The sequence below is a fragment of the Nomia melanderi genome, chromosome 12, assembly GCF_051020985.1.
Source record: "Nomia melanderi isolate GNS246 chromosome 12, iyNomMela1, whole genome shotgun sequence".
NCBI lineage: Eukaryota > Metazoa > Arthropoda > Insecta > Hymenoptera > Halictidae > Nomia > Nomia melanderi.
In genome coordinates this window covers 12,622,510-12,649,738 of record NC_135010.1, presented here as the reverse complement: position 1 = coordinate 12,649,738, position 27,229 = coordinate 12,622,510, and the positions used below count along the sequence as shown (strand labels likewise).

The 27,229-nt window shown below is 49.9% G+C and overlaps 1 protein-coding gene across 5 annotated transcripts; it reads left to right on the top strand.

The window, feature by feature from the left end:
* The first annotated feature begins 580 nt into the window (after positions 1–580).
* Hil (peptidase hillarin) lies at positions 581–27,178 on the top strand. 5 transcript variants are annotated; one of them, XM_031970025.2, is made up of 12 exons: positions 581–1,323; positions 5,967–6,440; positions 14,575–14,806; positions 19,575–19,691; positions 19,814–19,986; positions 21,148–21,391; positions 22,253–22,479; positions 22,565–22,786; positions 23,240–23,389; positions 23,530–23,719; positions 24,160–24,417; positions 24,929–27,178. In XM_031970025.2, exons 2-12 carry the CDS (start codon positions 6,097–6,099, stop codon positions 25,238–25,240), a joined length of 2,469 nt encoding a protein of 822 aa, XP_031825885.2. In that variant the 5' UTR covers positions 581–1,323; positions 5,967–6,096; the 3' UTR covers positions 25,241–27,178. The 5 variants fall into 5 exon arrangements, with proteins under 5 accessions (XP_031825885.2, XP_031825882.2, XP_076228701.1 ...); XM_031970022.2 differs by having other exon boundaries at positions 14,542–14,806; XM_076372585.1 differs by lacking the exon at positions 581–1,323 and adding an exon at positions 1,839–1,946 and having other exon boundaries at positions 14,542–14,806.
* Positions 27,179–27,229: the final 51 nt, after the last annotated feature.

The window sequence follows — 27,229 nt, the reverse complement described above, 5'->3', positions numbered from 1 at the left end:
CGAGCGGAAAAGGGAGAAGGCGGCTCTGGTCAGCTAACTTTCAATGAAATCGCTCGTCGAATCGTCTTGCCGTCGGAATCTGAAACAATCCCGAGATCTGTTGAAGTCTTCGGTTCCCGATGGAGAACGAGAAAAAATAAGAGAACAGCTTGGGTCAGCGATGTCTCAGATTAACACTAGAACTACCGAGCATTTAATACGATTGATATGTAATCTCTATAAAAATTGTAACAATAGATTATTTTCAGTTTCTTTGGATATACATCATAGTACCCAAGTAAAACTATTTATTTCCAAAATCATTTCAAATATTCTGTGAAACAAACAAATCGAAACCAGTCATTTTGACTGGTACGGTACTTCCAGTGTCAATCGGTAGCGAAATCGCTCTGTCGACACTTGGAACAATCCTAACACTCGTTAGACTATCTTCACCCAAGTATTCCCCCAATACAGAGGAACAGAAAAAAAGGAGGAACTCAGTCAGGTAAATTTCAATGAAATCGGTCGCGAAATCGCGCCGCCATCGGGACAGGTGACAAAGACAGAAGCTCGCCAGGTGAGCGCACGTAAAAGAGTAATACCCGCACCGTCCGTGGCCTGGGTTCTCCAACTATAGCGCCACCTGAGAGCCAGCACGGTCCCTCAAAATGGCCGTCCCTCTCACCTCAGACCTTCCCGGAACGTCGACGGAAGCAGGTGGCGATATTCAGGTTCGAGCAGCTCGCGTGGCCGCCTCGGTTGGTGGCGGAGACCCAATTCCAGCGGCGGACGTGCACGGGAAAACGGTGGCAACCGGGAAACGGCGGTTCGGTGCGCGAACGTCGGGCGATCGGCCGGTGGCCGTTTTGGTGTCGTTTCGCGGAACACGCTCGCGCGCTCGGGCAGGCTCGGCCGTCGGTTACCTGGCCGAGAACTGGCCGCGGGAGAAGTCAGACACGTCGGTGGATACCTGGCAGGTGGATCCGTTCCTAGAATTCGCCGCGGTTCCTCCCCCGGCCCCGTGTCCCGCGCGTCCGCGCGCCGCGCGTATCGGTACCCGCGGCGATCCTCTCGGCCCCTTGGTGATTTCAATGCTCGGTGCGGCCGTGTCCGGGAGGGAGACAGCGCGAGGAAGACGGAGGGAGATAGGCAGAGCCTGTCCGTGACACCGTGCGCGATTTTACGAAGTGTCGTGGTATCCCGTGGCCGTAGCGACCGGTAGAAAGTAAATCGGACCGTGGGACAGGCGATCCCGAAAACACGCAGAGATCGCCGGAGAGATGCCCGGAGCCGGCCGTCCAGGCTTCCCGTGGACCACGCCGGACGCAGGATTATGAGGACGTGAGTATGCGCCAGGATCAGATCGGCAACGACGTTATCCCCGACGGGAACGGAGATTCTCCGGCGAGAAAGGAAAATTCCTCGAACGTCGAACCGGTCGCTCTTCGATCCTCTTTACGAAATTCCGCTCCAATTGCCCGGAGATCCCTTCCAGCGCGGAGATACCCTATCTTAGAGGACGTGTCTAGATCGGCTCCGCTCGGGAACACACCGGGGAAGATTTATCCCGTGTTCCGGGACGGTACACGTGTTTGACAAATCTGATGCGCCTCGGGGAACTGGTTCCCCGTGCACGGCGCGGCGAGGATAATTCGAATCTCCGGATCTCGTGGCACCGTGCGGACGTGTACTGTTGCTAGATGGAGGGAACCGAGCGGCCGATTCGATCCGATCCGAACCGATCCGATCGAGTCCGGCCGTTGAATGGAATGTCTGCTATTCACCGGTACTTTCGCGCGTTAAGTAACAAGACAAACTGTCGCAAACGCGGGAACACGCCTTGTTCCGCGCGCGGAACAATGATGCCGTTAACCTGTTGTGTTTGCGTCCGCGGACATGAGCGGCAGGGGCAGGAGAGAGGAGGGGAAACGCAACACGCCCCGGCCGTTCCGCGTCCACGTTCGGTACGTACATACTTGGTACTCACCGATTCGCCTCGATAAAGTTTCTCGTTTCTTTAACGCGTGTCGATCTTCGTGTGTCTCTCCTCCGACCGTCGCGTCGGTCGCGCGGGCACGGGGGAGAGAGCGTGTGCGTGCGCGAGCCGAGCGTAAATACCTAGGAGAAGGTGGGCCAGAATGAGGACACCGGTATTCGAGCGGGCATTATCGAGTGATAAACGACGAGAGGAATGCGATAAATTATTTTCACATGCGCGACGTCGCCGATTCCTGATACCTCATTGTTCCTCGGTCGCTTTACGATCGGTTTCCTATTTTCCGGGGATTAGATCCGTTGACACGCTAACTTTGAAAGTTCTGCTTTAGAATATTTCTATTAATCAGTCGATTTTCTATGGAAATAAAGGGATCATCGATACTACGCGAACAGATCACACAGTATAAAAGCTTGCGCGATCGCACGCAATACTTCGCAACGGTTTCACCGGCGAAACTAGGATCCATCGTGAAATGTCGACAAATATCGAGTGGCTCTCGCTCGGAATTCATTAAAGGCGAAACGAGACGAGAGTTTTACAGTTAAAAACGGCGGTCAATGAGTCCCGGGCTAATGGGCGGGCGAAAACGCGCGGAACCCCGGGTTATTGCGTCTCGTCGGGATCGACGATGGCGGCCACGCGCGCCGGCCAGTGAATGAAAACCGACGGACAACCGTAATTGGAAGTGTCGCGTTTTACGGGGGGCCATTACGGTTTCCTCTCTCGTTGCGTAACGCGCCGCGATTAAAATGCGGCGGCCCGGGGTTCGCCGGTTTATTTTACGGCCGATGGACCGGGGGGCTCGCGTGCAATTACGAAAACTGGATAAAACGTCGACGGAAAAATTCGGGAACGCCCCGCGCGCGCGCGGCCGCCGCGATTTACGGCGACGCTCGCGGACGCCGAGCGTGGGACCACGGGGAATCGATCGGGGCCCCTCCCCCCGTTTCTTCGTTAGCCCCACGAATACCACGTGAATGAACGCTGTAGCCCGTATAAAGGCCGCCGTTCAGCGGCGACAACTTCCGGGTGCGCTGTGTCCCCCTTGATGTCGCTCCTGAAGAACCGACGTCGCCACGGTGGCTCCGCTTCAATTTGAAAGTCATTCCCCTGGTGGAATGTTTCCTTTTTTCACTCGATCTCGACGCGGGATTTTTTTAAAATTGTTACGTTGAGGCTGATGGAGATGATTTTTAACACTGGAACTACCGGACGGGTTGAGATGATTCGTTTTGGGTGTCTTTTGTTGCAATTGTAGAAAAGGAGACGATTTTCGGAGAAATTCGGTAAATTGATTTGAAGTACAAACTAGGCTCCAATATTGCACCAGGAATAATATTAGATATTTGAATGAATCTCAAAGAAACTACCCTACAATTATTAGATCTTTCACACATCGAAATTTTGCACTAAGGAAAATAAGAGATTTAAGAAATGTTACAGCATTTTTCATTTTCGCTAGGGATACTATAAAAATTAGTTACTGATAGATTGCAAAACCATATGGAGTGCTAAGGGTTAATAGATGTGTTCATAAATTTTATAAGGAAACAGAATAATCAGTTTTATTGTTTGGTAGTTCTAGTGAAGCATATTTAGTTGATACAGTATTTCAAGGGAAATAATGAAGTTTCGTATGTCGATTTGAATGTTCAATGTATTTTTCAGTAGATAATCGTAACAAGATTAAATTATACTTTCTAAATGAAAGAATCTAGTGTCCACTAACGATCAGTTTGGTTATTATCGTTGAAGTATTTCGGAGATACATTTGAAGTTGCTCGTCCTCAACGTCGCCAGAACGTTGTCCCGTGTCTCGCGAAATGCTTTCTCCGAACATGGCGGCGCGTGCTCGTTCTCCGGAAGAGGGACTTTCCGCGCGCGTTTCCTTCGGCGCGGATTTTGTCGTGGCTCGCGATGGAAATCGGTTGCGCCGGGTGGAAAGAGAGAAAAAAAGGAATCAGTGCGTGTCCGGCGACAGGTAGAGAGGCAGAGAGATAAACGAAGAAAGAAGTAACGCGGTTCGTTGATGCGTGAGAGGGACAATCCAGCGTTTATTATGGTATTGTTGTGCATGGTCGCTGACTGTGTGACGTAACCGTCGTCGCTGGTATCGTCGCTGGCGAACGGAACCCGCGAACTTATTGTCGTCGTCGTGGTCGTCGCGGGAAAAGGGAAACTCCGATCGGTATAACGGTGAAACCGAAGTAACAATTTCCAGAAAAAAAATGAGTCATCGATTATTTAGAAAGTTTTCACGTTACGTTCGAGTTCGCCTCGGGCAAACAACGGACGACGATACTCCTCTCCTGCCCCGGTTATTACGTAACTCCGCGATAGAAACGAAAAAAAACCAACCCCTCGACCAGTGATTCCTTCGCAGATTGCGCTGTTAATTACCGTGAAACAAGCAACACGTTCCTATTTATGAAAATCCGACGCGAGCTCCTCGTCGATGTTCCACATTGTGAAACGAGGTGACGCGAGACCCGGGGAACAAAAGGGAAACGCGTCTTTACATGGAAAACGGGCGTCGACGATTAACGGGGACGGTCGATTCGCGCAAAATCCACGGCGACCGCGCCGGGGCCCGCGAAATCTGTTGCAATTACCGTTCGCCCACTGCGAAAAGTATTGGCAACGCGATCCGTTGCAACAGCCAGGAAAGTGTTGGCGGCCGGCCGGTCACGTATACATATATTTTTTTAATAACGCCGATGCGTTTCCCTATCGGCCGAATCGCGATCGTATCGCGACCCGGCCTGCGCGTTTCTTTTTTCCCTCTTTTCCCTCTTTTCCCAGACATCCTGCGAGGGTAATTATTGAGAGTTAGGAAACGGACTCGGTCTGATTCGCGCGCGTTTTGCATTACGGTAATTACCCCGCCAATTAAACCACACGTTTCAACCGGGCCCGGCTGTATCGTTGAACTTGTGAAACTCTTTCTTCTCCCCACCTCCCCCGCGTTTTATCGCGGAAGTGGAGGGACATCAAAAGTCGAGCTGAGCTGCTCGCGGTCTAATCGAGCCCGCCCGCGGAAAAACCTTCCGCGGGATTACTCCGGGCGACTTGATTCCGATGCAAAGGCCAGATTTCATTTTCTCTTCCCCCTGCTCCTTTTTCGTACCGGGCACGTTCGCCGAAGAGCTTGTTCAACGGGGAGGACCGCGGATCTCGTACTTTAATTTTCGCGTTAAGTTAATTCCGCAATTAAAGGCGCTCCGTTGCGGCCGGCTCTTTATACGCGGAACGGAAGCTGCCGGCTAGATTGCCGGGAGTAATTTAAACTTTCGGTTAGCGTGCGACTGCTCGTTGCGGCTGTTGTCTTCTTCTCTTAATATTGTTGCAACCGTTGATGATTATCTCCGGGTTTTCACTTTTTTTTTAGTTGTTACCGGATAAAGGGGGATCGCGGAGAGGATCTGATAGCTTTATCTATCGAGGGAATTAGAATAGAGAACGAATAACCCATTAGGATAGGAAATTTAAGTGGACAGATGTCGAAGATCTAGGATCTTCAGTCGAAGAAAACAGATTTCTATTCCCATCGCCCGTCCAACCCGAAGAGTTCCATTCCATAATCCTTTCATTACCCCGGTAAAAAGCGGCGATCTATCGGAGCCACGGCGAACGGGAACGTCGGAATCTCTACTTTTCCCTGTCCGAAGCGAACAATCGAGATCGATGTCCCCCGATCGGTTAAACGATCGCGAATCCTCATTGCCACCGCAGCACGCCGCCGCCCCCGTGGTCGGGTCACTTTCTAACGCATTCCCCGCGCACTTGGCCGCACACGCGCGCGCATCTCGCTCGGCGATCCGCATTCTATCTCGACCGGCGAGCTCCGGACGCGTCGCTGAAAATTTACGATCCTCGGGAGTCTCGGGTCTTCTTCCTTGATCGACGACCGATCCCCTGACTCGGCTCGAGGAAAGGCGATTTCCGATGCGTCCCCGATTGTTCTGATTCGTTGCTGTTTGCCAAGGTCGCAGCTGGTGGCTACCAGAGCGAGGTGCAACGCCGACTGAGGACACAGACATCGAGCAGACCGAGAGGAAGCGAGAGAGAGAGAGAGAGAGAGAGAGAGGTGTAACAGGAGGATCGTCCCGTGAACCATGTACCGGCCGAACTTCTACGAGAGCACGTGTCTGAGGTGCGCCCAGACCGTCTACCAGGTGGACAGGGTGGGCCCGCTGAAGGACTTCACGTTCTTCCACGCGGGCTGCTTCAAGTGCGCGATCTGCGGCACGAAGCTGACCCTGAAGACCTACTACAACAACCAGCACACGATCAACGACAAGGAGGTCTACTGCAGCAGCCATGTGCCCAAACCGGGCCCGGGCACCTTGGACGGGTCCAGCGTGGGCATACGGAGCGCCCTCAACGTGCCCAGGAGCGGTTACGTCAACGAGCAGATCAGAGCCGGCGGTGCGTCACCGCGTGGAGTCTATCCACCTTGGTAAGGGGCCTTTTCATCAATGTCTATAGCGTTCGCGCCACGTACCCAGGGTCGAATTAGGTAACTTTCGAAGGAAGCATGGTTAATGTGATGTTGTTTGTGTAATTTTTATGGGCGAGTACAGTTAGAAAAGATTTAGCGGTGCGAGTAGATTGTTTATTGGAGGTTTGAGTGGAGATAGTCGAATGGTTGAAAAGGAAGGTGAAGTTTGAAATACGAGGTAGCTTCGTTTCGATGTATGATGGTTAATGTGGTGATACTTTCACCTCCAGAGTTTGAATGACGATCTTTGGATGATATTTTTAGGGTATTGAAGCTTGTTTATTGGAGATTTTGTAATTTGCTAAGTGGGGATGGTCGAATGGTTGAAGAGGAAGATCAAGTTTGAAATACGAGGTAGCTTTGTTTCAATGTATAATGGTTAAAGCGGTGATACTTTCATCTACAGAGTTTGAATGACGATCTTTGGATGATATCTTTAGGGTATCGAAGTAGGACCCCGCAGGGACCGTTGGTCACGGTGAGAGGCTCACGAGCGGAATTAGACTGTGTTAATTTTGTCCAGTGAGAAATTGATGGAGCCTCGACGAATGAATTAGCGTTAAGAGGTCAGCCAGTCCGATCCGTTGTTCCCGCAGCAAATAATATTTCGGTCCCTTTATTGGCCGGCACTTAGTCGATTAAACTCTAAATCGTTCGCGGATATCGGCCAGCCCGACGTAAATGTCAAGATCGGAGGCCTCGTTCCGCCGGGGAACCTGTTTATTCCGCTGAACGCCGGCTTCCTCTTTCCACGGATTTCTCATAACAGTCGGCGACCATTTCCGAAACAGGAAACACGGGGCTTCCATCCTTTCACTGTCGAAATCCTCCGTTCGTACGATTGTAACGAGCGTTCAGAAACAGACCGCGGGCGAGCCAACTTCAACCCTTTCCCCCGTTACGCTTATCCGGACGTGTTATCTGCTTAACACAATGATCCTTTGATACCGTTGTGTCTCGGTATCTCGCGGCCGCGATCGTAACAGCGCAAAAATCCTACGTTGAATGCAGCTGCGCGTCGTTTCTAGCAACGTTCCCTTCCAGCAGATACAAGGGGCTCGATTAAATAACCGTAATTGTCGCTGGGAAATTAATTGGACACGAATTACCGAGATAAAACCGATCGCATCTAGTTTATTCCTCTTCCGTCCGAAGAATCATTCCAAAGTGACCCAAGAATGTTCCCAGTGCTCCGAGAAACTGCAAAAAGTATCAAATATCAATGCGAACCACCGTGTTTCCTCTCGATCGCAGCGAAGCTCCATTAAACGCTCGTAATCGTGAGAAAATTAACTGAGCATAAACGAGTTGCTGAAACGAGTTCAATAGCTGGCGTTCCGTCGACCGTCTCTGTTCCTCTTTCGCCGTTCCCTGAATCGTTCGAAGATGATCCAAGAATGATCACGCCAGCCCGAGGAGCCGCGGAAAGTGTCGCGTTTCACGGCGCGAGAATCCGTATCTTCGAGTGATCGCGAGGGACATCCAATTAACCGCCGCGAATCCGCTTAATGGTTCCAAGGACGCGGCCATTGGTACGCAACCGGCAGCCGCGCGCCATTCGAACGGTTGCTAAAAGGCGGGAACGTAACCGGCGTTAGTTACGAAAAAGGGATCTCCCGCGGAACTTTTTTGTTTACGCCGGCACCGTGGCCGTCGTCGGGGTAGGAATTCTCACGGGTTACCTGTAATTTTCTTAATCGGATATAGCCGCGGTGGAACGACGCCAGACGTCGCGATAAAGCCGCGTTGAGCGTCGTTAAGATTCTATTCTCGTGCGTCCGCGCGCTCCTTATTTCATCCTTTTTTTCTCCCCTCCTCCGTTTTCCTTCTCGTTTTTTCTTTTTCTTTATGGGAATCGCCGGAACACGGGCGACGGCCGTGTTACGGGGAATTAACGCGAACGACTCTCCTTTACGTTTCCTGTATTTTAATGGGGTTCGAATGGTACCCCGGAAAGTCGATCGACCCGGCTCACGTTCGGTTTCACCACTTTCCCTTCGGTGTTAAATCGAGACCGCGGGACTGAGCGACGGCACGGACGACCGAGTCTCCGCGCCCGGCGATCCGGGTAACGATTTCGTTAATTGCGCGATCGGGCCTCGAAAGTGATCGACTTTTATCGCCGCGGTTAACTGCGATTTCGTTTTCATCCTACCGTCGCGACTTTTCCAATTGCCCGTTCCTCGGCTGAATTGTTTCACTGACTGACGGCCATTGTACGGTTCGATTGTTCCTAGCTACAATGAGTAGTTAACCGAGGGCTATTCTATAAACCTAGTTTCACGGGTATATATAGTTTAATACTTCGCCGAGTAAACATTCAAGACTCTTACGCGGTCGAGACAATTTCTATAACAAAGCGGGAACTAAAAAGTGATGCATCGTAACGATTGTTCGTTCGATTGGTTACTAAGAAAATTACCATTCAGGTGTATCCAAAGAACGGTGTCACCGGAATTCGGCTGGCAAAGTGTTAAGCAAACGAACGGAAGAGAAGAGAAGTTGAAGATTTCGAATTGAAAAGTACCATTCTCGGCGAATGTGGGTCAAGTTCTAACGCCGAACGAGGCTAGAAAGATCTCTAATTAGACAACCTTTTGCAGCTCTGATTCATCCGAGTGTCTTTTATTCAGTCAGCGACTCCTCAATTTGATTCTCGTCAAGCCGAACGAGGGACCGATTTAAGAAACCAGAAAATCCTCGAAAATTCGTGCTCGATCCGTCGCGGAGAGGGTCCGCGACGAGAATGGTCCCACGATAATTCCACACGTCCCTCACGTAACTCGGACGGAGTGCTCTACGTGTGTCCACGCCGCTGCACGTCGCATTTTTTCACGGACGGCGACAATTATTCCCCGCGAACACGCTCCGTTCTATATACGTGTCGCGCTCTCCGTTCGCGAGCCGGGGCTCGTTCATCTTCGTTACATAACACATCGCCGCGCTGGCCTTAATCCGCGGACGCTGTCGTACAAAGTCGGGACGGCGCGATTGTGCGCCGCGGAGAACCGCACTTGCTCTTCACCCGGAATGTCAATGGCTGACCCGATTTCGTTCGACTAACGCGAACGCGTTGTCTCGGAGAGATTCGAACGGGCCCGCGTTCCGTCGATCCTGCGTCGAAGCGTCCCTCTTCGACCGAGCGGACACCGGGAACGGGAACTCGGGACCAGTGCCGAGGGCTACCAGCACTTCGTTTAACGGACAGTTATTAACCGGCTGCTTAATGACTTACAATCCGAGACTACGCGATACAACTTCCCCGCGTCTTTTGTATCTTAATCCGTTCCCTCGAACAATGCTCCTTAAATAATAACTAGATCTTGTTACTCGATACGATTGAACAACACCGGACCACAATCGCCATTGTTATCGAAGGTTTAATTAAGAAATCTCCGTCCGTTCGACAGCTGTTACCGAATAACGCGTCAGTTCCCGGCGTTCCTTCTCTTCCAATTGCCCGACGCAACTCGACGTCTCGGTAATCGTTGAATCAGCTCCAATTCCTTGAATCGTTGATCAGGGATAATCGCGTTAATTGGCGCGGCGGACCGTTCGCTGCAGTGTCCCGGAATCCTCGGTATCCTAGAAATTCGTTTTTCACGGGGAACGTTCGAGTAACGAACGGGATTAGTTCGATCGGCACCGTTCATTGCTCGGGTTACAACTAATCCGTCGCCGCGTTTATGACGCGCGAGTTCCCCGGGGTCATCGTTAACGGCCCCGCCGATCGTGATTCATAAACTCGCGGATTTCGAGAGCGAGCCGCGCGCCGCCGGAGGACGATAAAATGGCGGCAATAAACCGGAGGAATTCTCGCGCGACGCGCTTTACGTAACGTCGCCGGCGCGCACGCGATCCGACGGAACTTTTCTCTCCTGTCCTTTAACACCGGATGTTTTCGGATTTATGTAACTGGCCTCCGGCCGGCTCGCGTTTAACGTCGGAAACGCGCGATCGCGGTGAAATCCGCTCGATAACGACTTTCGTTTCGTCCCCGCTTCCTCTTCCATCGACGCCATCGGCCGGGAATTCATCGGGACCGGATAGATTCTGGACGCTCCGCGGCCCGCTCGCTCGCGCGACGAAATCTCGGTTATTCGGTCCCGTTAATCCGCACTTTCTCCTCAATCGGACGACCTCCACCTCCAATTAATCCGGATTAACTATGCCTCGATACCCCGCCGCGTGCCGGCTCTTCCGGAGCGACGATGAAATCCAATTTATCCGCGTCCGCGTTATCTGCGCGCCCGAGCGAGCGTTGTCTATCTTATTACAACTACACGCGGCGTCTACTAACCGGCACTTTGTGTATGTTTATTAGCACTGTAACCAGTGAAATAATTGGCTGCAGGTAAACAAGTTGGACGATCGATTTTTCGTAGTAGAAAGAGAATGAAAAGGAAACGATCGTTGGAAAACCGATTAATCGGATAACACGGGATGGAAAATTAAATGCGAAGGAAAACGCGGGATTCTCGAGGAAATTCGAGAACCGGACAGTTGACCGGTTCGCGGATGGTCAGTGTTGATAATTGAAATGGAATTAGAGTGCGCAGGATGCGGGATTATTAGACTCGGCTTTCCACGAGTTAATAGGATTAAGAAGATTAATCCTCGGCTTCTTATGTATGGGCACGAGAGATTTCTTGTAAACCAGACTAAATATTAACCGGTTCCCTTACAACTCGCGAAGATGTGGAGCAGAATTTCACGCACACGAGCATTACTGAATTTTTGTGAATTCAAATTGAATATTACTCCTACGTTATCAATTATTATGCTATCTAGAATATTCCTTGAATTTTTATCTTTAACTCTTTGCACGGAGGTGACTCTCTCACCACTTGATTTCCTACAGTGAAGCTATAAAGTTTGATATTTATACTTCATACAATGCTCAATCTAAGAAATATTGACGTATAATAGCTTTGTCCGTCGATTCACGTGAATTTCTCGTCGAGTTGGTTTCACGAAATATCGTCTTCATCTCATCAGAAAATGTTGAAATATTTCTAGTGAAAAACTTCGGAGTTAATAAACTATGAAATAAGCTGTATCGATCGCAAGGAATAAATCGCAGGGGTCGAAGTTCCAATCTGAACGAAGAGAAAGAATCCGCGTCCCAGCGATACAATTATTTCTGCGTTTCCTCCCTCCGATCCAGCTCGTTTATTCCGGCACCTCTATTGTCCATTACCGCAGAGTGCCTAAAACACAGCAACAAAGGTGCTGGCAACGATGTAATTAGCTGGCCGCCCTCGAAACGAGAACGCGGGCCGTATATCTGGCAGCTCCCTTTCGTCCTCGCGAGCCACGCTTGATCGTTCCAGGGGCTAATTAAAATATTCTATTAAATTTTTCCGTGCGCGGCCGGTCGGGATGAAAGGCAGAGCCCCTATGCCTCCCGTTCGCTGTTGAAGCTGCCTCGACACGACAGCCCGGATCGTTTTCTCCGTGGCGCAGCACGCAAAAGGCGTGCGTGCACACGGATTACGCGTGCACCGGAGGAATTTCTTGCAGCCGGGTTTCGCGAGCTGCCTCCGGCTGACATAAGGAGCGCGCTCCACGGGAGAAAGAGAGAGAAAGAGAGAGAGGACGAAGAAGCGAAACAGCGGGAGAGAGAGGGAGGGAAAAGGAGAGAAGGCTTCGTCGCAAGTGAATGAACCCCGGGAGAGAACGAGCGAGAGGTGTAACACATTCATTTAACCGAGACGCCGAGGATTCTCATAAGCGATCCGCGGAGCGTTCTCGCGCTGGACCCACGCCTTCTCTCGTCGATTTTTATACGACGCCTCGATCAATCGGACGATTCGTCGGTCAACGCGTATGTCCCAGTCAAGTTTAACCCTTTGCGCACTAAAGTTGCAGCTGATGGAGCTAAATTATGTATTGGTTGTTGAAATCATTGAGAAAGAAATGTTGATCTCTTGAAAAATTAACCCTTTGCGGAGGAAGATTCTTTGAAATGTGCAAAATCTTCAACAGATGAAGCTAAATTATATCGGTTGTTGAGATCATTGGAAAAGCGCTGATCTCTTGCCTTGAGAAATTAACCCTTTGAGGAGGAAGATTCTTTGAAATGTGCAAAATTTTCAACAGATGAAGCTAGATTATATATAAATCATCATCGGGTCAAAGTTCTCTATTCTTGATTTCTTCTGTTTGCAATTATGAAAGAGTTTCTTAGCGAAATTGTGAAAATATCAGTACTAAACTGAGTTGCAAACTTATTAGTTTCAATAGATCTCTTGGAGTCTACAGAGGAATTTCAGAGAGTAACTACTCGGTATGTTTAGTGTTAAATCATTTGTCAGCGACTTAGTTCGAATATGAAAATTTTGTGTTACTGACGTATCAATATTCTTCTGTAAAGGGTAAAACGTACAGATGGAAGATGAGTTGATGTAGCGAGTAGATGCAAGAAGTCTTCTAGCTTGCAGGTTTCTAGTCTGATTACGAGCGATCGTATCGATGAATAGCGAATTAGCGATTGGAAGTGTTAGCGATCAGGAAGTACCAATGGCAAATTAGGTGAGAAAAGGTAACTGATCGATCAGACGCATTCCTCAGGCTAGCTATCGAAGGATCTCGTACTCGATGCTAACATGTGTCCTAGTTTGCAGGTCGATTTGGACACGTACGTTCCAGACTGTAGCTTCGCAGTGAACTGAAGAAAATTGATTTTGTTCGTTGTATTACGCTCTTACGAATGAGTTCATCAACCGAAGTGTTGACGTAGCCTACCTCTTTCGTTCCCCTTGAAAAGAATTCGTCCTGGCAGGGTTAACCGAGCCGCGATCAATTCCAGGCGAAGGATCGCGGCTGAATCATCGAGGAGAAAATGCGCGTTCTCGCGGCGACGCGACGAGCCGCGATTAAAAATCTAACCCAGTTCTCCGGCGGTGTTCCCGGAGCGGTTGCGTTTCCATTAAATACCGGAAGCCGCGTTAATGAAGCTACCGTTACGACGCATCGGCGCGTTCGATTTGGTAATAACGTTAGGCAACGCGTGTGCGTTTTAATGAATTGTTTCATCGGAATTGCGGGAACTGCGGTCGTCCACTTATCCTCATTCTTCGGTCAGCTTGTCTGGGCGTGCAGAAGACGGACGCTTGTTCCATTTGTTTGTGTCGTGGTTCGTTAATGACTTCATTATGCCGCGGATGAGTTGACGTAGGGAAATTGACGAGGATTTCTCTTGTACCAGAGACAGAATTCTAATCATCCTTTATTATTCTCTTCCAAATTCGATGAACTTAATATAGTCAGAATCTATCAAAGATTTCACAAAATAGCTTCCAAACGTCGAACTGATCAAATCAAAAAGCTCCTCGTTAACCAGTTAACTGTGTCTGATGAGTACACATCTTAGAACTTTTAATGGTGCTAACTTTTTCAACGATTATGTATTTCCTGAGACAAACATGTAATTCTTCGTTCTGCTTTAGTTTTTCGTTAGTATATATTTCAATCCTTTGCACTCTGCAGGCTCCAATATGGCACCATTTGTACTATTAAATATTTTAACGAATAAATTTAGAACTATCCTAAGATTATCTATACATCAAAATTTTGTACTAAGAAGGAAAATGAAACCTAAGAGGTGTTAGAATATAACATTCTTCATTTGTGCTAGGGATACTACAAAAACGGCTTGGAGTTAGATTAGAGAATCATCTGAAAATCATCTTTTATCGCAATGAGAGATTTTCCAAACTAAATTCCACACTTAACTCAAAGGTTCCTCCCGTGCCAAGAGCAGAATCTCGACGATAGGATATCGATCTTTAACCTACGACCGGTCGAATTTCAGCCAGCAATTACTCGGATTGACGGAAGTCTAGCCGTGTCTGTGCAGAGTGTGCCCGTTTAATTAAGTTTAATTGTAAGTCTAATTAAGTCCGAGACAGAGGACGCGGTAATCCGATATCGGGAAAGAGGCAGACCCGGGAATCCCGGCCCACCCCCGGTTATCTTGCGCGTTCGTTTCCGCGAGGCCGGGACTCCGGCGACGATCCCCAGGCCCCTGAAGACCCGTTGCATAATTTTGTTGCAGTTACGATAATGTAGACTCGCCTAATTATGCCAGGCACCTAAACGGACACGGTGCACCGCCGGCTACGAATTCGTCCCAGCGTGATTTCCATGGGAATGCCGGCGGAGGAGCGTCCTGGCCTTACAACCACCATTACGCCGGGGACGGCAGCTACCAGTACGGCAGATTCGACGCGAGCGCGCTTCACATCGCCCATGCCCTTAAGCAGACGGAACTTCAGAAGGGCTACAGCAAGGCACGCGAGAAGCCCATCGATTATTATCTGGTGAGTCATTCGGGCATAGCCGGTGAAATCATTCGTCACGGTGGCCCGCCATATTTGGAGCGGATTACCTATTCCCGCGCCGTGATCCTGCGATTCGCGGGCAACGCGGGTTAATTAGATCGATTTATTGAAATCGGTAATCTCACTTGTGTTTCTGTTCATTGAGGATGGAATGATTTTTTATTCTATGGTGTTTGTTATACTGTATTTATTTATACTGTGTTACTGTATTCGTTGCGATGTAAGTATCAAGCAGAACTGTAACTTCCTATGAAGCTATATTTACCAAAAAGAGTAATAGAAAATTCGTTGATAAGTGAATCTTCCAAGAAGTCTATCAAGAAAGTACTTTCTACTTTGAAACGACGCGCCGTTTACCGAAAAGAGCAGTAGAAAATTCGCATAACTGGGAAAATTCTCTGTAAAACCGTCGATCGGAACGATTCGGGGATCGCTGGAATAGTTGCCGACCGGTCGCCAGACATTCCAGCGGCAAAGATGTCAATCGAAGGTCCCAGCCACAATGAAATCCGGTATTTCGATCGTGGCCAGCGACGCGTGGAAATCGGCCGGCGCGATTAGCCGGGCGTGGAAAACACGGGGCAGGGACATTAGACGCGTTCGAAATGGGAAAACCCGTCGCGGTCCCCGAATTTCCGTTCGGTCGGAATGCGGGCCGGCCGGCCGGCATTCCGCGCGGCACCGGCGCGATGGCGGGTCTCGCGGATCGGCTTGTCAAGCGTGGAATGTGTACCGCGGGCGAAGACGGGCTCTACATGAAAATGAGATTGCCGCTTTTCCCATCGGGCCGGCCTAAGAAGAAGGCCGAGCCGCTAGTCGCTCCACTATCGGCCGCCGCGTTTTCTCTCAATCCGCTTTCGCGGCGCGGGACCCGGCAGAACGCGCGACGGTGGCTCTGTTATTTATAGTATTTCGTGAATGTCAGCCGTCCGCTGTGTACGGTCTTACGAAACGAAAGTAGCGTGGGCATCGCGCGGGGTCGTTTCCATCTACGTTTCTCCGCGTTGAAGAAAAAACGACGACGACGACGAAGAAGAAGGACAGGAAGAAGAAGATGGAGGGAAAATCTGTTGGTCCGATAGACGGCGACGCGATTTATCGGCTCGCCGTTGGGTTCCATCGCGGCTTCCCTCCGCGTCGAGCTCGAAACACCGTGTTCGATGCGGAGGACGACGGTTTTTCTTTTGCCGATCTCCGCGAATGATAACCGGCGGCCAGCGAATTTCGATTCTTCGTTTTTCGATCTGTATCCCGCATTCGAGTTTCATCGACGAGCGCTTCCGCGGATACGAGGCTGGAGTTGTAATTAATATCGGTTGCAAGTTTGACTCGGGTCTATAAAGATTTACCTCGTTATGCTCGAAGCTGCTCGAATCGGGTCCGGTGATTACGATCGGTCCCGAGGTAGTCTCGGAGTTGTTCGTACTTTCAATTTTTAATAGCGAGTCGCCGGGTAGAACCGAGCAAACGATCAAGCAGAACATTGGGTTTCTGGTGTAATCGACGGAGCAGCTCGGCGAATAAATTCCCACGATTATTATATCGGAGCCAGGGAGTTCCAGTTTTCTGGATTCTCAGCGGCATTGTGCGCCTTCCTCCGGTTTATTGTACGAACGATAATCATTTCCGAGAACGCGCGGGACCGTTAGCCGTTCGCGCGATAAATCGGCTACTTTCTACGACGCCGGGACCCTGCCCACGCGTTTTCCCAATTATCGGCCGCTCGTAAAAGAATCGATCTCTCCCGCTGCCGCGCGGCGATCTCTTCGATTCGCGGAATCGCGGATTCCTCGATCTCCGCCCGTAGATCCTCGCCTAGAGAGCCGCTCGACCGGGCGAAATTGTCCGAGAGCGGCTTCCATTCGCAAGAACCTGACGATCGCGGCACCGTTCGAGCGTGAACGATCGCAAAAATCGAAACGAACGAGAGAAGGATCCTCGCCCGGAGGATCGGCCGTGTTTCACTTGGCTCGGCCGAGTGCTGGACGCCCGAATGAATAACGACACGGTTGAATAATGAATTATTGTAACGAATATACCCGATTCCGAGACACACGTCCAGCGAAGCTGCGGGAAAAGGAGAATCAGCTGTCAGTGATCTAGATAGGGACTTAACGCGTCGGGAATGCTTCCTAATCTCGATTGAGCCAGTCAAGTCGTGACTATATTAATTATCGTATTCCATGGTAAAAGTTAACGCTTTGGAAACTCTTAACGTTCTCTGATGACATCTAGACGGTGTCTTAGGTCTAGATCTTGGCTAGGAAACTAACTCAACAAATCATATATAAATTACGAAACGGAGTTGTATTTCAATATTCCACAGATTGATAAGATGAGTACTATACTCCATAATTTTGCTTCGGTGCATACAATTTTACGCAAACCTTCGTTAGAGGAGACGATACTCTAAAGACGAAAGACTCTTGCTTTCCAGAAACTTTTCCGAATAATCCATCGCAGTCAGCTGTCACACAGATTCAATAATGAAAATTTGGAAGCCAAAAGTCGGCGTCGCTCCATGACCGACGAAGTCGCTCCGCGAGAATCCTTATCCGCGGCGAATCAACCCAAATGGCGACTGGTTATCCGACGCGAGGTTTCGCGCGGCCGGTGACTTTCCTGGGGCATCCGGCGAACAATGCGGCGAACGTCCTCGCGGAACATTATTCAAACTGTTACCACGGAAGAACGCGTTTCGCCGTTTTCTTTCTACCGTTCCCCGGGGAGCGCACGCGAAGGAAAGCTCGCGCGCGTAGCAAGAATCGCTTCCGCTTGCGGTACTCCACTGCACCTGATAGTTAATTAGAGGATCGCCGAGGCCGAGGCGAAGCAGCCGCGATAAACCGGAGAAAGAGGGAAAGAGTGGGCTCCGGCGTGTATCCTGTTAAAGAGCAATTGTGGCTCGCGTCTCACGCGAACAAACGATCCGCGGGCGATCGCGATCGAGCGCGTGGATCGCGGAACAGCCCCGATCTGTGTTATTCTTACTTTCTTTCATTCCGTTTTTGGCAGGGACTCCGATCCGCGATCACGCGTCGCGGAAATCCAGCCAGATGACTCCTTAGATCGCTCGTTCGATAAGGCGATTCCAACGAGCCGTCCGCGGTATAATTAGGCGATGACACAAGCAGTCATTAATAAATCTGACGCGTTCCCCGCGAAAGCGAAGCCGTTCGCCGCGTCCAGAGTTTTCCAAGTGAAAATAAAAACAGATGGCGTCGCTGTCATTACGCTTGATCGACACGCAACGGATAAACGCGCGCGCACGCCGGGTAAAAGTTTCGGTGGAATCGACATCACGAATCGTTTACCTCGGACGCTCCGGGAATTAAACATGGCGGGCCTCCGCTCGCGGGGAAACGCAAACAAGAGCCGGAGGAGCCTTGGTTAACCAGTCACGCGACGGAAAATCAAAGGGAATAGCTTCCCCGATGACGCGGGCAAACAGATTGACCGAATTAATCCTATTAGCGCGCTTTCTCGTCGTCTCGAAAGCGTACGGGGTACACTCGGTTGGCCGCTGGTTTGCGGCACGGGAATTCGCTGCGAGATTCGCTGCGCAAACAAACGGGCGGACGGCCGACGATCGCGAACCGAAAATTGGAAGCGTAAACGTCGGACGATGATGATTCCGACGGTCGTTAACGGATCTTCTTCTGGGGGATGGAGTCGCGATCGCACGCTTCGCGGGACGTTGCGTCTCAATTAGACGCAGTTCCACGATCCGAGGAAACTATCGGTGAAATTAGATCTTCGATGAACGCGTATTCTTGAGATTTCTCGCGTAAACCGACGCCGTTGGATTTAGCGGAACAACGGTGGCGACGTGGCTCGGTCATCGCGTTTCATGAGCTGAACAATTCCCGGCGAATGGATGGAAATGTCAATGCTCTCTAACATTGTCCTTATTCGCGGTTATTTCACGCAATAACGTGCACAGCCGTGACGTAACTGTAGCGCGCGGGCCTCTCCTCTGTTTGCGCTCACGCGACCGGCCGCGGCGGAAATCGCTTGCGCAATGAAACGTCGAATCCGAGGCGGTTCGAGGTCGCCGGTTTCCCGAGATTCCTGGATTTCCCGGCGCGCTTCTCTCGCCGTTTCCCGGCCGAACGACGTGGGACGGATTAGAACAATGGAGCGCGCTCCTTCGTCGACGATCGCTTCTTCAATTTGTCGCGGAACCAGTGTTTCCGGTGTCGGGGCAGAAAGAAAGCAGAGCCGCCGCGTGAAAGTAAACCCGATAAAAACTGGACGCGAACCGCCCTCGGACGGTTTAGGTGCGGCCTCCGCTTTTTGATAGATCGAAGAACGCGTCCCGGTTCGATTGTGCGTCGTCCGCGGTGAAACTCGTTTGGTCTAGATCGTGTGAATCATTTCTCGAACCGAGGTTCGAGGTTGTCGAGAGGAGAGTCATATTTTAATTCGAACATCGCGATGGAAGATCACAGTCCCACCACTATTGCAATCTTTCGTTTGCGTATTAGAATTTAATAGTATTTATTACACTATGACAATAACGAACATAATAAATATCCGTAATTATTATCACTTAAATCTATATTCTTGGTATAATTCTATTCTGAACGTATGAAATCTTCAACGTCCTGAGAATCAACTAATTAACAATGAAATTGCTTTTGTCGTCCATCATCGATTACAAAGCGTCGAGTTACGAATGTTACGCTATTTATATGAATACGATGTAACTGATAAAACCAATTACATATCCGTTTACGATTTCCAGGACCGAGACGAACAAACGCGCCTCGAGATGAAGCACCGCAAAGAGGAGGACGACCTCTACAGGAAATTCGCGCACCATCGCGAGGAGGAGGACAGGAGGATCCGCGAGGAGTTCCGAGTGCGTATCTCCAATTACCTCCCAGCGATCGCCTATCATTAGCGCTCTCGCTGATTAATTAATGCCGCTATATCGGGACCGTGCAATACTAACTAAGTCCGCGTTTCACCGGCGTTGCGCAGGACGAATGGGAGAAAGAGCTGGAGCAGCTGTCGGCCAGATGGGAACGCGAAAAAGGCGGAAGAGTTCGAACCCAGCAATTCCAGCAGGAGAAGGAGGACCTGGAGAAGAACATGACTCTGCGCAGGGACAAGAAGAAGGAGAGTCTCACGCGCAAAATAATGGAACACGAACGGTACTCGTTACCTAATTAAACCGACTCCATGCCGCGCTCGGATTACCTTCGTTAAAGCCGATGAAAGCGTTACAATGTTGCCCCGACTGACTGACACAATCCGCTGCGCTCCGCGCTTTCAACTTTGCAGTCACGGAACGATGAATTCTCTGTTTAATCTGGAACCGATTAACATCCTGCGCGCGGACCGGGTGTTCCGTGTTTCCCGCGTTAATTTAGGTAACGCGGGCAACTCTAATAGCACCAATTCGAAATCGACATTGCCGTTTAGTTAGAATGATCGGTTTATAATTCGGAATCTGAAGATTCATACTTCAAAGAATCCTCATCCGCAAAGCGTTAACGCGCCGCAAATCTTAACACATTGAGCGACTTAAGAGACATTTAAATCCTTCATTAGCTTGTATCTGATCAATGAGTAGCCAAAAAAAATATTCAAAACACTATACATTTTCGTAAAATACATTTTAATTGCACATTTGTCAAATCCAGAAATGGAAATCCAGAAATCCGCATTATTGCGGGCCGGCGCTCAAGCGACACACTCAATCCCGCGTTTTCACAGGCCGGCGCTCAATGTGTTAACGCGAGTACCTAGACAATCCAACAAATCCCGAAACAATCAACAATCGTTCACCGACGAAAGAACAATCCTTAAAAACGGCCAAGACCGGCGAAGCTCGACGCTAATGAAATCTGCATAATTCATTCGCCGGCGAACCGCGTCGAAACTTCCCCCGCGAGGCCGGTGACAGCGCATTAACGCAGCGTCTTGCGTAACACTCGGCAACCCGCAAATTTGCAAGGGTTCATCCGGCGGGCGGCAGGGTTACACGGTCGACGAGGTGCCGCGGTCGCGGTAATTAAAATCCGCCGCGAGATTGTTAGAAATTAAACCGCATTCGCCGGTCCGACCCCTCTCTCTCTCTCTCTCTCTCTCTCTCTCTCTGCAACCGAATTTCACCGCGATCCCCGTTAATTACGTATTCCCGTCGTTCGTGCGGGGCCGGGTCGAAGGGAACCGTGTCGAGGGGTTATTTATTCAAAGGCGACGCGGAACTTCCCGCTTTATGGGTGAATTTCGTAACGACCGGGGGGTCCCCGCCGCCGCCGCCGCGCGGTTCACGCGCGAGCCGCTCGTAACTCCTGATCAATTTCCAGGGCGGCGACCGCCGCGCTGGTGGAGAAACAGAGCTCCGAGATGCTGGAGCTGATCAATGAGGCGAGGAGCGAGTATATGCGCCAGGAGAGCCTGTATCTCGACGAGGGGGACGGTTATGCCCAGGAAGCGCCGCCTATGCCTTATCCGTCGCGCGCGCCGCCCCCGCAGCCCCCGGCCCTGGCCAAGTATCACATCTACAATGATCCTCTGGAGTTTGCTGACATGGATCAGATAGCTATTTCGGTAAGCCCGCGGCGTAGGTTCCCTTTTAACGGCGGATCTTCGCTGCAAATGTAATATCGGAGGAAGCCCCGGCCGACACGCCGCGCCACCCGCCCCGGTTACAGTGGTGGAATTTTAAAGGGCTCCTCGAATCGGCGTCGATATTTTCATATATCCGCGATACGGCTTTCCTTATCCCCCTTACGATTTCGCCGGCGCGAGCCGGCACGGCCGGTAATCGATTTACGATCCTTCCCGCGGAGGACGCGCGGCTTTCGGAACTACGGATCGGGGTTGGCTTTTCGAACAACGGGACTTTCTCTTGGGTTAACGCCACTGGGAACGAGCTTTTCGGTTTCTTTTCGATCTGGAATTGTCGGTGTTGGATAATGAGGTGATGAATGTGGACACTTAAATGTCCAATTTTTGTACAGTGGCTCGGAAGACAATACGGTCAAGACCAATTGATATTTCGATATTTGGAGATTCTGATGGAATAAAGGAGATTCTCTAAAGTTTCTTCGTTTTTGCTAGGTCAGCCTGCTTTTTATAGCTTCTGAATGTGTTGTCAATTTCAGATGTAACGTTGATTTTCTGAATTTCTGGAGTTAACCGCGTTGGCTTCCGAGCGTCCACGTCGATCGTACCGAATACTCGGTCGTTCCAGTGTTAACTTTCGGACAGAAGTAATCGTTATTATCGATATAGTGTCACGTTGAAGCGGTAAGAAGCTGAGTTAAAGTGAACACAACGGGTTTTCGAGTGATCGTCCAGTCGTTCCGAAGGATTTATTGTTCAAACATCCGCGCGAGGGCAACGTAGATTAGGTGCAGGGATTGACTAACCGATCTTCACACCCGTTTTTCGCTGGCGATAAATCAGGTGGCCCAGGAGGATCAGAAAACGTTCACGGACCTGGTGCGGCAGTTGGTGAGCAGATGCGGGTCGGATATAGAAAAGGCGAGGACGATATTCCGATGGATCACCGTGAAGAATCTGAACACCATGCAGTTCGACGAGAATCTGCGCGGCGACACGCCTATGGGGTTGCTGAGGGGGATCAAACACGGGACCGAGAGTTATCACGTTCTGTTCAAGCGACTGTGCAGGTACCGCTAACCGCGACCGGTGAAATTCCGAACCGCGAGGAAGGAGGCAGTATGTTTATTCTACGCGAAACTTTCCTGTTCACAGTTACGCGGGGCTGCATTGCGTAGTCATAAAGGGTTACAGCAAGTCTGCCGGCTACCAGCCGGGAGTGTGTTTCGAGGACAATAGATTCAGGAACAGCTGGAACGCGGTCTACGTGGCTGGCGCGTGGCGGTTCGTGCAGTGCAATTGGGGGGCGAGACATCTCGTCAATGCCAAAGAAGTTCCTCGACCTGGCCAACCGAAAGCCAAGAACGACAGTCTCAGGTGATTTTCCTGGCGCGTAACGTTAACCCCTTGGCCTATGATTTCTTTCTCAACTCTGATCGATACTACTTTGTCATTAATAATTTCTTAGAAAAAGAGAAAAATTCTAAGCATATGTTATGCCTATGTTTCCTTTTAAGTATAATAATCGGTTACAGAGGAATAATGTTTACTTTGAATTCGAATGCACTGAGTAATACATACATTTGTTGAATCACGTTGAAAATCTTCACCACGAGTCTCACTCGTTGTCGTAGGACAAGGGGTTAAGAATAATCAGCTAAGTTTATTATGTTGTAACGAATTTTACATTCTATATTTGTACATTTTAATGAACAATGTAAAAAGTTCTGGTGACGAAGAAAATTTTTACCGTGCGGACGTGAAAGTAAGATCGTCGAATCCAAAGAATTATGGAAGGTAATATAATGACACATTACGAATATGCCATAGATACGAGTACGATGACCACTACTTCTTGACGGACCCGAGGGAGTTCATCTACGAGTTCTTTCCACTCCAAGAGGAGTGGCAGTTGCTCAAACAGCCGATTTCACTGAAAGACTTCGAGGAGCTGCCTTTCGTCCGCTCGTTGTTCTTCAGGTGAACCGTCTCTCTCCTCTCGATAAGTTAACATCGAAAGATCGCCGAGTGTGAACATATCCGATGATTATTTGCTCAGTCCCAATATTGGTTGTTTGATTACATTCGACCAGAAATCAGACATTCGTGTGAATCCGCAGGTACGGCCTCTACTTTCCGGATACGAACACGAACGCCGTTATGTACACGGATTCTACGGGCGCCGCGACGGTCAGGATAGCGATGCCAGCCCACATGCAGTCGTCCCTGATTTTCCACTACAACCTGAAGTTCTACGACAACGACGGCGACGGTTACGACGGCGTGTCGCTGAAACGCTTCGTCATGCAGGTAATGACCGGGTAGATCGATCACGGTCCACGGCGAGGCGAGCATTCTTTCGTACAGTTAATTATCCGGCTGTTATTTACGCGAACTATAACAATCCAAAGGACCCGATGGTGTCTGGAAGCGGGGAAAATTGCTTAACGGTAGTTCCCCGCTAATTAATTGGCCGGAAGTGAAATTAATTAGCCAGCAGACGTTCACAAAGGGACCGTTTATACATTCATTCGCGCGGCAGCGTTTACTGTTTGCAATAATAATAACGTCCGCCAATATTGGTCCTTCGCGTGGTCTTGGCGCGCTGTTTGGATAGTCCCGGGTAGATTTTAGTCTCGAAGTTTCTCGGTTGTACCCGATTGTCCCCGAGAAGTAGTTTTCAATCCCGTCGAAACACCTTCGAATCCGCCTGTCGGTTGTTAAACGCTTAAAATTTCTCGCGTTCGCAGTCCGTCGTTGGCAACATAGTCGCGTTCCGCGTGCACGCGCCGTGTTCGGGCGCGTTCCTGTTGGACATCTTCGCGAACGCGGTGACGCCCAAGGAATATCTGACCGGCGAGCCCATGAAGTTCAAGAGCGTCTGTAAATTTAAAATCGCCTGCGAGGAGCTGCAGACGGTGATGGTACCACTGCCAGACTGCGCCAGCGGCGAATGGGGTCCGACAAAGGCTACCAGACTATTTGGACTTATACCAATTACTGACCAGGTACGTCAGTCGCACACCGAAATACCGAATTCCTCGGCTGGATCGGTTACGGCCTCTTCGACCGTTCCGCAAATCGACCTTCGAGGAACCGGGAAGTATTTCGCTGGAAATACTTAATTTCTAACTATACAAAGACGATACCTTTTTAATGAACTCGAAGAAAAATCACAAGTAGATTGAGACAAAGCTTTTTATCCGAATATTATACACAGGTCAATATTAAGTATCAAATTTTATAGTTTCACTTAATCAAGTGGTGACTGAGTCTCTCAGTGCAAAGGGTTAAAAATACAGGTGACACTGGAACTATCGAATAGGTCGAAATGACTGATTCCTAAATTCGTTCGCAAGGAAAAGGAAGATCCAAGTTTCAATTTTCATTCGAAGAACATTGCGATTAAACATTGTTCAATTAATCTTAGCACCTAGTTTCCATTTCTTATTAATTCTCTGTACATCTGTATCTTGTATTTCCCATGTACCATTTCAATTTTTCAACGAATAATCACAGGAGGCTCTAGTGTTCGCCGGCCGCGAGCTAGAGATCCAGTTCCGCATGTCCAGGCCGCTGACCGACTTCATGGCGACGCTGCACAAGAACGGCATCGAGGAGAAACGGCTGTCGAAGTACGTGACGCACTCGATCGCCGACGACGACGTGGTGACGTTCTCGATCAGCTTCCCGGAGGAGGGCCAATACGGGCTGGACATTTACACCAGGGAGTCGACCGGGCCGACGAACGTGCCGCACGACGTCACCGGCGAGAAACACTTGCTCACGCACTGCTGCAAGTATCTGATAAATTCCAGCAAACGGAACTAGGCGCGGCGCGCGTCGTTCTATTTACACACGGAACCATTTCGCTGGTACGATTTGTCCGGTGGACGAGCTTCGCGGGGAATCACAAGGTGCTGCATCCTCCTTCGACCACGCGAACGGTGCGCGTCCTTCGGTTGGCCCGCCGAGGGATCCACGAACGACGCGAAAGAACTAATCTACCGAAAGATTAACCTCCACTTGCCAGTAAATTACCTGTTAACTAAGGATCGCGCGGGGTGCTCCGCTGTAGCCGAGAAAGTAGGTCGAAGGTATCGACGTTTCACCGGAATTCCCGAGCGTGGGGTCGCTGCGATTTTATTTAACCATCCGTCCGCGCCGCACGCCTTTTCGCCGACTGTTTCGCAACGATACCGTTGGAGAAGATTTCCGTCGGAAAAGCTTGGAGCCCGCGATAGTCCGATTTCACGGGGAGCACAATGGGTAAGGTAACGTTGTAAATATTCAGAGGATCAAACGCTCGGAGAACACGCGGCGGCGACCCGACGATTCCGTGCCGGCGCGCTACCTCCGCGTTTCTACGTAGATTTAGCAACAATAAGCTTCTAATTGTTCGAGGATAATTATCGGGGAGAAGTATCTCTAAGTGGACGGGCGTGTTGCGTCGCGGGAAGGCGTAATGAGGTGCGCGACCGCGGCCGAAACCTACTTGCGTAAGCTGTATTTAATAGGAGAGCCTTTTATTTAACTCGCTGATGATTATTTTTTCCATGCCCATTGTCGTCCGTGCTTTTTCCGCGAGAAAGAAAGTTCGCAATTATAGTTAACTAGCCGTGGAGATCGCGCGGTGCTCCCTGACCGGATTAATCAAACTTTCCCGGCCCGGTTCCCGGTCCGAAGCAATTAATCCCAATTACGCCGTTCGGCCGTTTCCATTGAATCCCGGTGAATTGCGCGTTCCGCCGTTCGTTCCGCGTTTTCGAGTGGTGCCGCCGCGATTTTCCGTCGGGGCCGCGTGCTCGAATCGCGCGGGGTGCTTCTGTGTACACGCGAATCACACGCGCGGCCGTCTCGATTTTCGTCGTGCGGCGTTCTCGCGAGCGAAAGCCACGTAACGTGATTTCGTTCTTCGAGCTCGCTTACTTTCTTCCGTTAAGTCGTCCCACGCTCTTTTTGTATTTTTCTAACGGTTAAGCGTTCCGCTCTGCTCTCCCCGCCCTCGCCCCCCTTTCTCCACGTTTTTCCGCGAGGAACGACCGTCACCGCGAAATTCTGGTCGACTACGAGACGCGACGAGACGGCGGTGGTCCTCGCTCGCCGCCGGATTTCACGAAGAACACGCAGCGACTGGAGGGATTATTTATATTCATTTATGGTCTAGAGAGCTTTTGGAATCGCGAAAGTTTTGCGGTTACGGTGGTTTTCGATGTTCAGGTGCTATATGTTATTCTGTCGCGATTAGTTGCACGAGTCTAGGTACGTTCCGACGCGAGAAGCGTAGGTGTGCTGAATTCTTTGGACACGACGAGCGGATTTATTCCGCGGGGAATCACGTGTTGCAGAAGGAAATTGCGAGAATTGTTTGTCGTGTGCGGATTTTGAATTATTTATGTTTCTTTTACGGAGCGAACTCGTTCGGCAGTCCTACGCTTTCTACGGTATAACGCTCAGACCGAACAACAATTGTTTTCTAAGTATATAGATATATATATATATATGTTTGTTAATTATTGTAATATTAATAATTCTCTTCCCTTTGTTGTTACTCGAAAAATGATTACCACGCTTGCGAGAGGAGCTTCTGTCGATCCGCATTCCCGTTACCGTGGGATAAAGTATAACTCGAGCTTATTACCCTTTCTCATTGTTTCTCTTTCTCTAACGAGCATGTAAATGAATTTTTATACCCACTACAAACACGTAATAAGGACTCGTGTTCTTGTAAAGAAATCAATGGATTTAATAAAATTTAATTTTATGGAACCACCACTGATTTATAATTAACCACCTATCAAATATTTATTATAATTCGAA

Bases quoted from the DNA above. Each gene is read 5' to 3' on its own strand.
- Hil (XM_031970022.2), top strand. From the start codon at position 6,097: ATGTACCGGCCGAACTTCTACGAGAGCACGTGTCTGAGGTGCGCCCAG. The intron at 21,392-22,252 runs GTAAGCCCGCGG...GCGATAAATCAG, and splicing joins TGGATCAGATAGCTATTTCG to GTGGCCCAGGAGGATCAGAA. The intron at 22,787-23,239 runs GTGATTTTCCTG...AATATGCCATAG, and splicing joins GCCAAGAACGACAGTCTCAG to ATACGAGTACGATGACCACT.